Genomic DNA, 17,901 nt, shown 5'->3' with positions numbered 1-17,901 from the left:
TTTCATAGATTTCACAGGTGATACAAAAATTTCAAAATAAATCGCTGAATTTTTTTATGATACAGTTTCAACCATAACATAGAACTCCAGATGTCTGATTGTGAAACTTAATTTCACCTAAAAAAAGGTAGGAATAAAAACACAAAATTAAGTTGATTCACAATACAGATTTAAATTCTAGTTGAGAAGGTGAAAACTTTAACATTAGAAACAACAAATATATTATCTTTATAAAATCTTGTTTAACCATTGCAATGAATATGGCACAAAAAGAACAAACTACAAAATTGTTTCCATAACAACGGTTGTCAATATTTAACTTTAACATGTAACAATGAACACACACAATTTTAACCATTTAACAGAAATACCTTGGAGACTAGTCTGCCTTTCTACTCTGTTCTATACGCTTGGCTCAGCTATCTATTATCTGGATATAAGTCGCGTATTTAAGATTTTTTTATAAAATGCAATATGATGCCCCTACCTCTACATATCAATGCCTGATGTGACAAAACGGGGCGTAATGGGAAGCGAAAAAAATTAGAAACATTAGGATAGTTTGTAGATTCCAAAACGATGTGGGTTAAGTACTACAGTACTAAGATCTACCCTGCTGATGTAGATCGTAACAGCGTCGAATACCTTTGCAGATTCATGCATAAAATAACAAGCCATACCATAACGTTAATCTGTCACCATACTGATTTCTAGTAAAAACGAAATATCTTGAAACATATATCAACGAATTTCGCTAAAAATATATATTGCAAAATTGAAAAATATTCTATTTTATTTTTAGAATTTCCCAAATATTTTATTCGAATAACCGGAGGTCATGTAAAAGTCTATTCAAATACACAAAGTTGAAAAACAAAGATAAAGAAGGAAAAAATCGGGACCGCAGAATTTTATGCAAATAACCGAAATATTCAAATAACTGTTATTCGATTATGTGGAGTCCTCTGTACATGTATTAACCGTCGATTAATTCCACCTTCTAATGATTGTTACATCACAAAAATCACGTCAAAAAATGTCGCAACCATCAGGACTAATCAACAGTAAATGATACTCTCATCAAGCCGTTTTGGTGTCTCAAAACAAACCTATTGTTTCTTCCTGCTAATTAAATTTTTCTTGTCTTTATATTCCTTCAGTCCTTATACCGGTACATATGAAAATTTATAGAGATTTCATTATACTTGGTTATTAGTATGTGTTTTATGCCTTATAGATATCTATGGTATTTCATTAAAGGGTTATCAGGTTTTGGCTACGCAGGAAGTTAAGGTAAATCACCAAATTATAGCTAGAACCCACCAATAACCCTACATAGACCTTACAAACAAGGCCAGGTTAAGGTGAATCACCAAATTATAGCTAGAACCCACCAATAACCCTACATAGACCTTACAAACAAGGCCAGGTTAGTGGGAATCACAAATAACACCTAGAACCCACCAATAACCCTACATAGACCTTACAAACAAGGCCAGGTGTGGGGAGAATATCAGATACCTTAACCACACAGCCAAGATACACCTTCTGTTTGGTAAATGGCAACTTGTAGAAAGTCAGATACCTTAACCATGCAGCCAAGATGCCCCTTCTGTTTGGTAAATGGCAACTTGTAGAAAGTCAGATACCTTAACCATACAGCCATGATACCCCTTCTCTTTGGTAAAGAGCAGATTGTAGACAGTCAGACACCTTAACCACTGAGCTAAGATGCCCTTCTGTTTGGTAAAGAGCAAATTGGTAGAAAATCCGACACCTTAACCACGCAGCCAAGATGCCCCTTCTGTTTGGTAAAGAGCAAATTGGTAGAAAGTCAGACACCTTAACCACACAGCCGAGATGACCCTTCTGTTTGGTAAAGGCCAACTTGTAGAAATTCAGATACCTTAACCACTAAGCCAAGATGTCTCTTGGTAAGCTTACTCAGCAAATATAGAGATATATGTGTCATTTAGTCGTCGGTGGTGGGATTCCATGAGTTGATGATGTCGTCAGTAGTTAGTGAGAAAGGCCGGATCTACAGAGGCAAGTTTGGCCGACAGGAAAGCGTGGATACAAAACAACAGTGTTTGTAGATTGGTACATTCCACCTCCTGCAAAGGGAAATAAAATAGCATCAACTTCAAAAATAACAAGCTTACAGTAAATGTTGCAAGCAACACACATCCCCTGCCGTCAATTATATTTCTAATCTATCAAGTTATTATTGCTTAGTTATGCTATCATTGTATGATGTTTGAGCAAATTCTGTTGATGTCTTCTCAAATTACCGTCTAGGAACATAAAATTTGTGAAACAATTTAATTTTAGTAACAGTGGCCTTTGTAGTTGACTTTTCAACCCCAAATTCAATCCCAAGCTGTGTCGCCTCCTATGATACCATTGTGTGAAGTTTGGTCAAAATCTATCAATTCATTCTCAAGTTATCATCTGGAAACCAAATCCGGACAGACGGGCAGATGGACAGACAGACAGACAAACAGACAGACAGGACAAACACTAAAAGTCCCCTCCGGTTTCACTGCCAGGGGACTAATAACAGATTTGATGTAACAAACCATATATTATTATTCCATAGTATTTTTACAACGAACAAGAACTCTGCTTTGGATGCCATCATAACCTTAAAAGATAAGCTCACAAAAAAACTGCAAAATCTAAGTGATATACCTACAAGGGAACAAAAATAGATCTTTACACAACTTAAACAAGCTGATGATAATTACACTTACCCGTACTTCAACACCAGAATTCTCTGTACTAAAATGTAACTTGAGTTTGGTTTTACCATCGTCAGACGATCCCTTTAATCTAGAAAACTTGTAGACCCACTTGTAACTCTGGAACAGAAAACATTTTGTTGATGAAGACAAAGTTGCCTTGGAGATCTTTTCTGATGCAGCTAATATCTCTTCCCTTTATCTCAATAGTAAGGGACCAAGGATGTTGGGCCAAACCAAAACCCACAAAGAAATCAAATTGCAAAATGTTAAGTGAATTTTATCAGAAATAGCACACGACAGCTGGAACCATTTCTTCAAATTTGATGAAACAAGCTCCAGGATCATGAAAACAATCTTAAACTTAAGTTTGGACTTAGCCAATTAAATATGACAAAACTTTTTGTTACGTTGTTTTTGATTGGCTAAGTCTAAACTTAAGACTATTTCATGATACTAAGGCCTGACGACTGATGACAAAGGATTGGCAGGAAAGAATGCTAACAGAGAGACAGCTGGTGTGACCGGGGTTTTCCGCAATTTTCTGAAGAACCTTAACATTAAATAATCAAGATCAACCTTCAGTGTGTTGTCAAAAATTTTAATATGGAAGTTACACAGGTTAATACATGTAGTACAAAATACTCGCAAATAATATTGTCAACTTCCATCACCAACTTTTTCATAACTAACAAAAGCTATTGACCTCAGTCTCTAGACTCGGTCAATACTGTTAGCCAACTTTTATTCGCGTGTGATTTACTAGACTAAAAATCGCGAAAGTTAATCTCCACGAATTATTATTGATACATCTGTATGGCTGTACAGTTCAAAAACACTTTGTTAGCATTAAGATGATCATATTTGTTTAGAAGTAAACTATCTATGTTTTAAACTAAATAAACAATTCACAGTTCAGTTCAACGAATCCCAGAACGCTACCATCCCATGAGACTGTGTTTATATCGGCCACCATGACACGCCAGGCGGAAATCATTATCGGCGTATTCGATTCGTTTCAGTGAGAGGACAACAGGGGTCACTTCAGTTCCGGAGTTTTTCGATCTCAAGTCTCAGAGTTTTGAGTTATGGTATCCTTTTTAGCTACATGTAATAGATGTTGTTTTGTTTTGTTTTAACTACACTAATACCGACATGTTTACCCAAAGATAACTCAAGGCATACTGATCGTCGCAATACTGGCAGATTCCATTGTTTATTTGTTTGTGATCGTGAGTTCTATTTTGTTGTACTGTATGTGTCTGTATATGGATTAACACGTAGGCCTATTACGAATGGTTCATTCCAGTCTAGCCAACCGTCTAAGTGAACATAATTCTACCTTCGCCAACTTTCCTGATTTCACACCTTGGTCAGACTTGGTCATACCTGAGTGACCGTCAGGTAAATAATTAAATTCCTGCTTAAAAGTAGTCACTTACCAATATATATTGATTTATATAGTTATATAGATTTGAATCTTTGATATAAGATAGAACACCTTTCCTCTTTCATGAGATACATGTACCTTATTACCTTATACAAACGCAGGCAAATGGCTAGTCTGTTTCACAAATCAAAGTGCCAAGGCCACTCACAGATGCTGTGAATGAAGGACTCAAACAAAGGAATAAAGAAATTGGTTTTTCATTTAAATATTGAATTTAGTATATTAATTGTGCCGTGTTCAATTTTGGAGTTAAACATATATATGGTATACCGTATTTATTTCATGATATTTAAAGTTGTTTCAAGAACAATAAGTTGAATAACTCATTTTCCTAAAATAACTAAAATAGATTTTATATTTAAATTATTTCTGAAATAACGATTTCAACACCAAGAAAACTTCATGTACTGCATCGGACTTTAAAAGCAAGTCTTCGTATGCAGTTAGTGGTTGGCGACATATAAGCGTGAAGAACATATTATCGTGACTTTTGCTTTGTCGACTTTTGACTAATGATAAATCATGGCCAGATGCTTTAGCCAAATAAAAGGTACATTATTTGGTTACTTATAAAACTCAAATTTCTTTTGAATTCATAAGAACGCTAACATCAAGAAAATTTCATACAATGCATCTGACTTTAGCAAGTCTTCGTAAGGCTACCGTAGATTACATGGCAATATAAGTTAGTTTGTCACTTTAAGTTGATCTTACATATATACATGTATATAAAAGGTCAACAGTTATATAAAGTTCACATAATGACAGATATTATTTTGATTTTGGTAAGATTTTTCTGTTTAATATCCTATTACCGGCCAGGGTAATCTAAAGTAAATTACTCTAAAGCTGGAGTACCCAGAGAAACACCACAGACCACAGACCAGCAATATTGGTACCTGGCAACTGCTGCACATGGGATTCAAACTCAAGACCCAAAGGTGGAGGGCTTGTGGTATCATGTCGGGACATATTAACCACTCGGCCCCATAATATTATCTCGAATCAAACAACACTTTAATCAAGAAATTTCATTTCATAAGATTCTAACCTATGAATTTTGTAAATATAAACAGTGTAAGATTTTTAATGAATACCTTTGTTTCACTGTCATATAAAGAAAAGCCTGCTTCAAGGTCAAGGGTCAGTCCTGACAAGCGACCTCGCCATGTACACCCAAAAGTTCGATTCTGAAAATACAAAACATAAATTACCAACAAAACAAAGTTCTCTGGATCCTCAATGATTTATAAACTCAAAAGTTTGACTCTAAAAATATCAAATGACCGTATATTTAATGGGGGACCATTATAGAAGTCAATCAAATGCCTGAAAAGTCCTATCACTGCACTCAATATATGATTATCTATGGGGTGATTACTGAGAAATAAGAGTAAAATCTATCTGCAAGAAAAACTATAAAGTAAGGTATCAATTTGGGTACAATGTCAATTCAGGGTACGCTAACATTAATATACAAACTGATAGAGGACATTTAATTTTCCTAATCAATACAGTGAAAAAAGCCTGACTCAGTGACCTCTGTATGAAGACCACCTCTGTATGAAGACCACCTCTGTATAAAGATCATCTGCTTATTAAGACCACCTTCTTATGTTCCCAAATGACTATTTATACCACAATTTGACCTTTGTATAAAGACCACTTTTCCCTTGGGAGGTATTTATTCTGTATTTGCAGAGTTATTTGCCCTTGTGGGTAGGTTTGATTGTGACATCATGTGTTTGCCAGAGTAACGTCATTGCTTTTAATGAAATGAATTTCGCTCACAAAATAACGAAGTCACAAGGGATGCCTACCCAAAGGGAGGTAACTGTGCAATATGCAAAGATAGCATAAACCAGTTTGACTGTAACAAAAGATGTTGAAGCTGCTTACCTGGAGTTTAACAATACTGTAGTGGTTATACCTGTATCAAGATTACCTTGAGTTTAACTATACTGTAGTGGTTACACCTGTACTAAGCTAACCTTGAGTTTAACGATACTGTACACCTGTACCAAGCTTACCTTGAGTTTAAGGATACTGTAGTGGTTACACCTGTATCAAGCTTACCTTGAGTTTAACGATACTGTAGTGGTTACATCTATACCAAGCTTACCTTGAGTTTAACGATACTGTAGTGGTTTCACCTGTATCAAGATTACCTTGAGTTTAACAATACTGTAGTGGTTACACTTGTACCAAGCTTACCTTGAGTTTAACAATACTGTAGTGGTTACACCTGCACAAAACTTACCTTGAGTTTAACAATACTGTAGTGGTTACACTTGTACCAAGATTACCTTGAGTTTAACGATACTGTAGTGGTTACACCTGTACCAAGCTTACCTTGAGTTTAACAATACTGTAGTGGTTACACCTGTACCAAGCTTACCTTGAGTTTAACAATACTGTAGTGGTTACATTTGTACCAAGCTTGCTTTGAGTTTAACAATACTATAGTGGTTACACTTGTACCAAGATTACCTTGAGTTTAACGATACTGTAGTGGTTTCAACTGTATCAAGATTACCTTGAGTTTAATGATACTGTAGTGGTTTCACCTGTACCAAGCTTACCTTGAGTTTAACAATACTGTAGTGGTTACACTTGTACCAAACTTACCTTGAGTTTAACAATACTGTAGTGGTTACACCTGTACCAAACTTACCTTGAGTTTAATGATACTGTAGTGGTTACACCTGTACCAAACTTACCTTGAGTTTAACGATACTGTAGTGGTTACACCTGTACCATGCCTTCTCTAGGTGTAATAAGTCGCTGCGACTGTCTGTACTCAGGTAAAACTTCTCACCTGTACCTGTCTGTATGGTACAAGAGTGCTGACGGTCATCTAGCAACTCAGAGTCCTGAAACAGGTGAAAGGAGCCTTAAATAGACTTAGTGTATTCTTTATTTGCATATTACAGAGTTATCTGCCCTTGTGGGAAGGTATTGATAATGACATCATGTGTTTGTAAGCAAAATATCATACAATACAGAGATAACAACAACACTAGTCATTCTCAAAATATGGGAAAAAACTGTTATATGCAATTCCATCTTTGCATATTACAGAGTTAGCTCCCTTGCGGGTAAGTATTGATTGTTACATCATTATGTTGTGAGCGCAATTCACGTTGTTTTTTCCCGAAAAGTATGACGTTACGCTCTCAAACACATGATGTCACAATCAATACCTACCCGCAAGTGCAGATAACTCTGTGATATGCAAATTCGGAATATGCAACGAAGGATTATCATCGAAGGTATTTGTGTAGGAAATCATATGTAATGTCTTTTATTTACTATAACATATTGAAAGAATATCTGTGGTTTCGACCCATCCATTTTTCAGAAATACAAAATCACATAACATTTCTAAAACAGAGTAAAATTTTATTAAAGAAGGATATGTGATGTGTAACATTTGTTTTACAGCTTATACTTACCTTTAATACTTTAAACATACATTCGTAGAGTTTGAATACTGTGTCGCATCTCACCCAGTCTCGTGTCTGCATCTGAAAAAAGGATAATCACCGATCAAATTTTGATATTGGAAAAAATATTCGCTTGATGACAGTAAAACAGTCTTAACTTACACCATTTAATTGCATCTTTGATTTCTAAAGAAAATGTTTAACCACATTGGAACATCAACATGCCAAAGATTAATAAATACATATTCAACTTGAAAATAAATAAGACAGATGGATACAGTAATTAATTATACACCAATTCATTTTTCTGCACGATCAACATCAATATAGGTCATTTTGGTTTAAATTTATTTTACTATAAATTGCAAAATCAAATAGCTGCGAAAAAGTTTCAGACAAACATACAGCAAATCCTTATGACTCTAAATTGCAAAAGTAAATTGCTATGATGTTAATATCATATTCCTCTTAATATCATATTTTGGTCTATCAAATGGAGCATTCCACTATAGTAGGCATGAACACGTGAAATAAAGCTAACACGAAAATCAGTCTGTTTACTATATATGGCTTTGCATCAGACTTCTAGACTGGGAATTTACCGTAAACCTGCCAAATATCACCTATTTATTTCCAACACCTCCTTGAGGTCATATTTATGATACTTCTAAAAACCAAAATACTATTTTGTTTATTGTTACTTAAAACTTTTAAATTTAGAGTCCCAATTGTCAACAATGAACGTTCACTCTCTAGGATGAATTGCATACTATAAATGAAAATGTCAATTTTGACTGTTTGAACAAACTTCCTCCCCTAAAAATTTTTCGCATAGTCCATTACTATTTCAGTTGATTAATCTAATAAATCACGCCAGATTTTGTTTGATTCCAATATTTCAGCACAATTAATGCCTCAATTTCCTTTTTACTAACATTGTGGTGCTGTGTTAACATTTAAATAACAGCAACTAGAGTTATTTTTTCGTAACAGAGTTATCGCCCCTTACATTACTCATTTTATATTTGCCTTTGCACCATGAAAATTTACTCACAGGTGGCATATCAAACAGACAGACATCCGCACCCTTGAGGGCGATGAACTTTGGTTTCCACGCCTGCCAGTGTCTCGCGGGAGATACTCTCTCCTGGGTCCAGCTCATGTACAGGATCTACAACATGTAGGAATCAAAGGTCAAAAGGTAGGTCACTTGACAACTTTCTGTCACAAAACCAAAAATTACATAGGTAATTTTGTTTGTCAAAATAAAAAGTATTGATTGCTTATGTTACAAACAATATATATACTCGACAGGAAATCAAGATTCTTTGATCTATTCATTGTACATATCTGTTTATAAAAGATTGAAAAGATGTTTCATTCATCTTGTAATCAATTGTTTTTATTTCTCTTTATAAAGTCACATACTTGTTCTTCTGGTATCAGCAATCTGTTACTCATCTTAATCTGAAAAATAATTACATTGTATTACTTAAACGATATTCTAATTACTACATTGTATTACTTAAACAATATTCTAATTATTACATTGTATTACTTAAACAATATTCTAATTATTACATTGTATTACTTAACAATATTCTTATTATTATATTGTATTACTTAAACAATATTCTAATTATTACATTGTATTACTTAAACAATATTCTAATTATTACATTGTATTACTTAAACAATATTCTAATTATTACATTGTATTACTTAAACAATATTCTAATTATTACATTGTATTACTTAAACAATATTCTAATTATTACATTGTATTACTTAAAACAATATTCTAATTATTACATTGTATTACTTAAACAATATTCTAATTATTACATTGTACTACTGTAACAATATTTCATTAATTACATTGTAGTACTGGAACAATATTTCAAAAATTACATTGTACTACTGTAACATTTTTTTATAATTACATTGTATTATTGTAACAATATTTCAATAATTACATTGTATTTTTGTAACAATATTTCAATAATTACATTGTACTACTGTAACAATATTTCAATAATTACATTGTATTATTGTAACAATATTTTGATAATTACATTGTACTACTGTAACAATATTTTAAAATCTTCCAAATCAACATTGATTGGCTCCATTGATACTCATTAATTGCTGGATTTAAAACCTTTAGATTGTGCGTAATACTCCAAACTTGTCATTACATATTAAATTGATAAAAGGAAAAATAGTCAAACCATCTGCATGTTATCACAAAATTCCTTGTATTGGATGATAGGAATGTTCTTATAAGCAAAACATAGTGCAATTTAAAGTGAACAGTCGGGCAAGGATGGCTAAAGTCGGTAAAAATGGTGTGAATGTATCCAGTATAATTTCTTATGAAATGGACAAATAAAATCTCTCGTCAAAATCTGTCTGCGTACGAAGAAATTAATTTAAAGTATGGAAATTCTAAAATGTCCTCCCAGCTCACTATGTCCGTGGTTACATTTCCACGCAGCCTCGCTTTCAATGCTTTCAACTTTTCTTTACTTTAATGGTCAGAACTGGGAAACTAAGGAGAACTTGACCGTCGTATTAATATGTGAGAACTTTTGGAAGGCCAATGAACGCATTTAGACTGGTTTTCTTTGCCCGACTATTCACTTTAATGAAAGTGACATCAGGAGAAATACTCATCATTTGTGTTAAGAGAGATGAAATGTTATTGGTGATTGCCCTGATCCAATTAGCCAATGAGAGGTGAGATAGAGAAAACTTACTCTTTGTGTTAAGAGAGATGAAATATTATTGGTGATTGCCCTGATCCAATCAGCCAATGAGAGGTGAGATACTCAGATAGAGAAAACTTACTATTTGTGTTAAGAGAGATGAAATATTATTGGTGATTGCCCTGATCCAATCAGCCAATGAGAGGTGAGATACTCAGATAGAGAAAACTTACTCTTTGTGTTAAGAGGGATGAAATATTATTGGTGATTGCCCTGACCCAATCAGCCAATGAGAGGTGAGATACTCAGATAGAGAAAACTTACCATTTGTGTTAAGAGAGATGAAATATTATTGGTGATTGCCCTGATCCAATCAGCCAATGAGTGGCTATCGTCACAGTGAATTACTCCCGTTGTTGCCCCATCAACACTGACGATCTCAAATGCGTTCGCCCGGAGTTTGTCGGTACCAGGACAGTAACGAGTGAGATAGGCGAATAGGAGAGGTATAGAGACATACACAGACCACTGACGCTCGAGACGCGGAAACTGGGACGGGTCCTCCTCCTGTAACAAGTCAATTGGATCAGAACACTTGGATATTCACTATTCTGTCTTTGCATATTACAGAGTTATCTGCTCTTGCGGGTAGGTATCAATCGTGACATCATGTGTTTGCGAGCGTAACATCATACTTTTCGGAAAAAATTACGTGAATTGCGCTCACAAAATAATGATGTATCAATCGATACCTACCTGAAAGGGAGCTAACTCTGCAATATGCAAAGACGGAATACAGAGTAATATGTAATCAGTCCACTGACAATATTTTAACCAGATAATGTATCATTAACTTTGCTCATATTTAAGTTTGAATGGTAAAATGATCAAAAAATCAAAAACTAGAATGATAAGGAAATCAACAGTTATTGTAAAGTTGTAAAATTTCGCTGTTGTAAAATTTCACAATTTACTGTTTTGCAATTATTGATTTAAAATATATGTGTGTGTAATGTCTTACAATTTCAATAGTTGTAAACAAGTTGTAAATAGGAAAATGGTATTTTATAAAAATTGGTGAAAGAACAATGTTATTTTTCTTCATGACCTTTTGAAATGTCCATACTCATTAAGTTTTTTACACATTTCCATGAATTTACAGAAAAATTTAATGTTAATACTAACTTTGTAACTTACCAGGGAATTATAAATTCATGTAGAGAGTACTTATCTCACCAACAGTTTGATAATTTCAATCTGTCATATCCATTTATATCCAATAATTTAGAAATTTTTATTAAACATAAAAAGGATAAAAAGAATTCTACCGCATACTTTGCATACTGTAAATTATAGAAATTACATGTAGTGCAATATCAAAGACAAGTTACAATTGTAATATACACTGAAAACTTAAATTTGAATTTGGACATCGGAGTTGTGTGGATATGTACTTACCATTGGAGAATTGTTATTATTGCCCCCAGACTGATCTGCAAGTCAATTAATAAATTCATCATTCAGGTATGACATTAGCAACATACATGTAATGATATTAAGTTTTGATCCTTCATATTAATGAGAATCACTTTGTAATATCATAAACATGGTCAAAGAATACCCTGCTTAAGACTATTATATCTATAATACATTATTATAAATGAATTTGTCCCCCTTATTACCAATACTGTATGTATAGAGTCAAAGGAAGTGTTACTCTAATTGGTATTTAAATGAATTTGTCCCCTTATTAACATACTGTATGTATAGAGTCAAAGGAAGTGTTACTCTTTTGTATCTGGTAAAAACATTGACAAATTTTGTTGAGGGATCCCCACCTAGCATGCAAACCCTGATAGACAGAGAGAGCATCAAAAAGTTTCTTCTTTATTATTAAAGATGCTCCACCGCTGACAAATGGTATTTTTTCACTATCAAAAACAGGAGGAGACGATTTAGTATTTTTCTTCGGTTACAAAAGTAACTTACTTTACACCATTACCACCATTGAAAAGTTTAAGCTTCTAATATAATTTTACTTCAAGTTAAAAATATGAAAAATAATTAATTGCATCCCAAAAAAATTCCGTGGCACTATATCCTATATGGAATGAAGTACTGATTGCGCATGCACCGAAGGCTAAATAAATTATTTTTTATATTTTTTGTTTTAATTAGGCATATATATACACAATTAAACACCAATTATTGTCCAAATGAAGACTATCATTTATGCTCTGTCAGAGATGGAGCATCTTTAAGTCAATCATTAACTTTGCCAAATGACCAAGGTAAGTAAAAGCCAGACGAACTTTTTCTGATACGGCAGCTTCAAGATCCCAAAACGAAGTGGGTAAAGTACAATTAACTGACAATTAGTTCCATCATCCGATGATTTTGACGTCATCTTTTGATGTGAATTTTGTGACGTCACAATCACAGGAAGGTAGGACTTATATTATTGACTGTTCATTGTACTTAACCCATGTCGTTTTGGGATCTTGAAACCTTTGTATTACAAGAAATGTATAAAATTCACATAGATATTATATACCTTTGTTGAGAAATATGGCTGCAGGTTTGAAGTGTTTGACCACCAGAGTGACCTCTGACCCAGCTGATTTTAATAAACTGACCACCTCATCATGGGTAGCTCTGTCACATGGCTCTCCATTTACCTGTTTTACAAATAAAGGATTTTTTTTAAGTACAATAAATTCACCAGGAGTTTCGAGATACAGGTTAAGGATATTTCACTGTTGATAATACCACCTTCAAGTGATTGTAATGTTTAAAATTTTGCCAATCACCGGAAGGTGGGACTCATTAATGATAAATCATACTTTATCCAGGTCGTTAGGTATCTCGAAACCCTTGCATTTCTCCTTTGCGAAATTTAATTTCAGCTGGATTACCTCATTCTAGTGTAGGAAATTGGTTGTAAAATCATAATTGATAATCGGTTAAGGACAACCTACAAATTATCAATTTTATAATTGGATACTATTTCCAGATATTTATATATTTAATTAAATTTATATATTTAATTAAACTTTCAATTTCTCTGAAAAAAAATAGAAAGATAAAGCAACAGTATGAATTTAAGCAATTTTGTTTCTTTGATTCAAATATGAATCATTGTGTATCTAACATGTCTAAGGCATTATGAAATGTGGTTTTGCACATGAATTTTACATAAAAAAGGTTCAGAACAGTCTAAAATGAGCACAAGTTATCTCCCATTTTAACAATCGATTATTACCTTTCATAATCGCTAGTCTTCATAATCGATTGATCATTGATAAAAATCGAAAATCGGTCCAACACTACCTCCTTCATGCCCAAATTAGTAAAATTTCAATAATGAAAAGTTTAACATTCTCCATGAAAAAAGTCTTCATTTGCAGATTTTTTTTTTTTTCAAAATTAAAAGTAATATTGGCAGACAAAAGACATTAGTGAATGGTGGAAGTTGCACTATGGTATATACATGTATATGATTGATTATTTACTTACAATTAAATCTGCCTTAGCAACCAGAGACCACCTCTGTATAAAGATCATCTCTGTATATAGAGACCACCTCTGTATAAAGACCACCTGCTGATAAGACCACCTCTGTATAAAGACCACCTGCTTGATAAGACCACTTTCTTAAGGTTCCAAATAACCAATTTTAACACAATTCGATCTCTGTAGAAGACTACTTGACCATAAAGACTATATTTTTCATCTGTCCCTCGGGATCAATCTAGCTATGATAATTGATTTACTACCATTTATGGGTAGCTTCCCCTAAAAAAATTAATTCCCCTGAAAATTAAAAAAAATTCCCCTCTTTGAAGCTAAAAAATGCTGTTTTTGTAACACAATTCCCCTGTGACTTATGTTTGCAAATTTTTTTGTATTTATCATACAGCTACTGCATATTTTACGAGAAACTCAACATTTTAATTTCATTGAGTTCAAAATCATTCTTTACTGAATCTAAAAATGAAATTAATTGTTTTACAGTACTTTTTCATCAAAATGAATATAATTTTGGACCGAAATAAGGAAAGTTAAATTCCTCATTATTTCTTCAAACTTTTTCCCCTACTTTGAAAAAGAGTAGTTTCCTCCAAAAACCTAGATTGATCCCTGACATTAATATGTTAAGATTTTTTTTTCTGTCTAGACTCGCTACCTGTAGAATCGCATCTCCTACAAACAGTCCCCCTGTAAGGGCTGCAGCCTGACCGGGTACCAACTTGGACACCAACACAGGAAGACGATTCTCCGCTCCACCCTTCAAACTGATGCCAAGGCCGGACTTCTCATTCTTCTGGATTACAACCTCCCTCACCTAGAAATAAAATAAATTACTGTATTTGACCCGATAAGTGCTTCTGTCCCTATAAACGCCCCTTCAACCACTGCACCAGATGGCAAAACAGCGAAATTACATTAGATAGCATACATTTTTGAAATTGCAATAGTACCGCCTCTCCTGTAAGATAATGAAACCCCTGATTTATGTTTATAATTTTACCTTACTGATTAATTCATTAGCATTTTCTTCCTGATAAACTGGAACAAGCTCTTCCTTCAGCAATGTCAGAGTGTCACTAGACAGTTGTAGTTTTATTGGCTGTGGACGTGTTTTGCCATCATTCAATGTCACCATGCCACTTTTAACCTTAAAAAAAGAAATGTAAACGTTTATAAAATGAATAACACTGTCTGACGATTGGATTGCAAATGCAAGCTAGCCACAAAATACATGCATCATTGCAAAAAATAGCACTACAGCAGCGTGTTCATTAGAAGCCGGCAGCCGACAAATTTAACCGTCTACTTTGATATCGCCGCCGGCTATTTTCATTTCAGAGATATTGATAAATCATCATATCTAAACAAACTATGTTCATTGTTTACTCATGCTACAATTCGTTTTAAAAATCAATCAATAAAAATTACTTCAATATGTGCCGGCTATGGCTCTCCAATAGAGATTTTATATCTTTTTGGTTTGATTCAATTGGTTAAACTTTAATTAGACTTAAAAGGTACGCACGTGACCCTGACTGTAATGTTACTTTTAAAACCATACAGAACTGTATTAACAATTTTAACATTTTTGCATAATTTATATTTTGAAAATAAAATGTAATATTATTATTGTAGTGGGATTGGACTGGAGCGATCATCACGTTGACATGTAGCTCATGATCAATCAATGAAGCATCTGGCTAGTGATCAGAGGTCTCAGGTTGGAATCCAGATCTATATATGTAGTCGCTAAATTTTCTCCTCTCCAGTTTTTCATTTGCTAATTAACTATAATGAATAAATAATAACCTGGCCAAAATGTTTTGTTTTCATCTTAATGTTATATCAATTGATTGTACAGCGTCTTCATTCATCAAATATTTCCCAGAAGGATTTGTAGGTAGGGAATCCTAATCACTCGCCCTCTTGACTACATTTTATCTGTCTTATATAGATCTTTTATCCTATGTATAAATGTCATATTTTTTTACCCTAGTGACAATCGTTATGCGTCCTAAATACAAAATATTTAGATATTATTAAATATTTTATATTAAAATTTATATCATATATCTAACTCTAACCATGCATGTTTGTGTTTGTGTTTTGTTTTCGCTTTATATTTGTTATCCAATTTCTTGTGTTTCTTTATTCTTTTTTTGTCAAATTATTACATACAACAAAAGCTTTCAGTATTATTTGACAGTTTAAGAGTTCCTTTTTAACCCCCCTTTAGATGTTTATGATAAAACAAATTTTTGGTGAGGATCGAAACAAATGAATTCTCCTCTTCATTCGTTCTCCAATGTACTCAATAAACAAAAACACTCATATTTATCATTGTATTAATTAAGCAGGATTAATTTTAAAGCCCTAGTTTTGTACAGAATTTTTTGCCTTTGGTTCGCCAATTGACCCAGTGGTGTAGTGGTTAGGACGATAGACTTCAGAGCCAATGGTAAGTGTCAAAAAAGTAGGTTCAAATCTCGCCGAGAGTAAGGTTAATAAAAAGATTACATCCGCTTGTTCTAACCTTCATATCACCTAACTAAGCAATATGTATGAGTGTTGTATGGAGGCGACATAGGAAAGTAGGTACATATGTAACAGGAGAGGAGAAAATGTAAGGGCCAGACCGGGATTCGAACCCGGGACCCTCCGAACACCAGCCGAGTGCTCTACCGACTGAGCTACCTGGTCACCGATGATCGACCCAGTCCAATCCCGCTACACATATATACAAACAGTTTTTAAATATTTTTTCTGTATTTTTGAAATTTTTTTGTTCTCATTTTAACCTACAAAATGCCATGTCCCAATTTTTATTGGTATTCCTTAAAAACAATCCTTTTCAGCCACTTGACTAAAGCAAGAACAAATTATTTTTGGAGGGGGGTACCGGTTCAAAAATAACTCTTTCCTAAAATAAAGATTCTTGTATCACTAGGATAGTCATGCACCAACAGTTAAACAATATTCACATATATACTATATTTTATTGGTAAACGTGACATAAGATAATTATCAACAAAAAATAAAGGATTCTATTTCTATAGAATTTTAACAAAATGAACGATCTAACCACATACAGTGCCTCGTTACTATTGATGATATATATAAGATAGGTCACGTCTATTTACACACAGCCCTGCAGGTAGGGCGTTAGAATTGTACCTGCTGCCCCTATTGCATGATCGTAAAAGGCGACTAAATTTAGGATCTTATCTTTTCTCTTCTTCCTAACTGACTTTATCTTTCCTAATGCCTCCCTTGGTACCGCCTCACTTTTGGCCTTGAGTTGAGCGTTCGCCCCTGTGAGGAAGGCTCTGGGTTCTGTCCCCTGGCCGAGACACACCAAAGTCTATAAAAGTGGTAGTTTCTGCTCCTGCTTAGCGTTCAGCATACAGGGAGTGGGACGACTGGTTCGCCCGTTGTCAGTATAATGTGACCGGGTGGGGTGTGTTGCTTGGTGTCTTCGGCGGCATGCTTCAGTGATATAGCACTATAAAAAGGGCAACAGTTCCACTATACAAGAAGACACAACACTAACATACCGCAGTCTCCCAAAACACGCACCTCGCACAACATACACGCAACACACCGCATACATGGGAGGCCGTCCTTAAATGACTATAGCTGTTAATAGGACGTTAATAAATCAAACAAACTATTTACACACATTATGTAAAATATATATCATCAATAGTAACGAGGCCCTGTGATCTAACGTTACATCACTGACAGTCTGATGCAGTTTCATCAACTTGTATGGTACAACCTGCAGCTAAATATTGTCAAATTTTGTTAATAAACGTGAAATCATGGGAGACAAATGCTTGCCCATAAAAAGATATTTTTTACCTCTTCCATGTTAGCTGTCTTACTAATGGTAGTGTCGCATGGCGTTTTTAAAACTAATTAGAAAAGTTGAGGTGGTGAGATTTCGGATTTTGACGTCCATTGATTAGAACTCTTCAAATGTGGAAGTACGAAAGTACAGAAGCCGGAAGGTGGCGCATTCGATT

The 17,901-nt window shown here is 34.0% G+C and overlaps 1 protein-coding gene and 1 non-coding gene across 2 annotated transcripts; both read right to left on the bottom strand.

The window, feature by feature from the left end:
- Positions 1 to 803: 803 nt before the first annotated feature.
- LOC138309473 (gamma-1-syntrophin-like) lies at positions 804 to 17,893 on the bottom strand. The gene is made up of 13 exons (XM_069250672.1): positions 17,738 to 17,893; positions 14,877 to 15,023; positions 14,532 to 14,690; positions 12,900 to 13,023; positions 11,804 to 11,838; positions 10,670 to 10,912; positions 9,066 to 9,104; positions 8,692 to 8,808; positions 7,647 to 7,718; positions 6,912 to 7,064; positions 5,289 to 5,381; positions 2,754 to 2,861; positions 804 to 2,114 (listed from the first exon to the last, which is right to left on the bottom strand). Exons 1-13 carry the CDS (start codon positions 17,744 to 17,746, stop codon positions 2,013 to 2,015), a joined length of 1,401 nt encoding a protein of 466 aa, XP_069106773.1. The 5' UTR covers positions 17,747 to 17,893; the 3' UTR covers positions 804 to 2,012.
- On the bottom strand, positions 16,499 to 16,576 carry Trnat-ggu (transfer RNA threonine (anticodon GGU)). Its single transcript has one exon. It is a non-coding gene; the product is annotated as a tRNA-Thr (tRNA).
- Positions 17,894 to 17,901: the final 8 nt, after the last annotated feature.

This window comes from Argopecten irradians, chromosome 15 (assembly GCF_041381155.1).
Source record: "Argopecten irradians isolate NY chromosome 15, Ai_NY, whole genome shotgun sequence".
NCBI classification, from domain to species: Eukaryota; Metazoa; Mollusca; class Bivalvia; order Pectinida; family Pectinidae; genus Argopecten; species Argopecten irradians.
The sequence above is the reverse complement of the archived record's forward strand: the minus strand, read 5'-3'. Positions and strand labels throughout refer to the sequence as shown.

Excerpts from the sequence above, each read along its gene's own strand:
- LOC138309473 (XM_069250672.1), bottom strand. Across the intron at positions 13,024-14,531 it reads TAGGAGATGCGATTCTACAG|GTAAATGGAGAGCCATGTGA; the intron begins GTAGCGAGTCTA and ends TTTGTAAAACAG. Across the intron at positions 5,382-6,911 it reads ACAGTATCGTTAAACTCAAG|AATCGAACTTTTGGGTGTAC; the intron begins GTAAGTTTGGTA and ends TTGTATTTTCAG.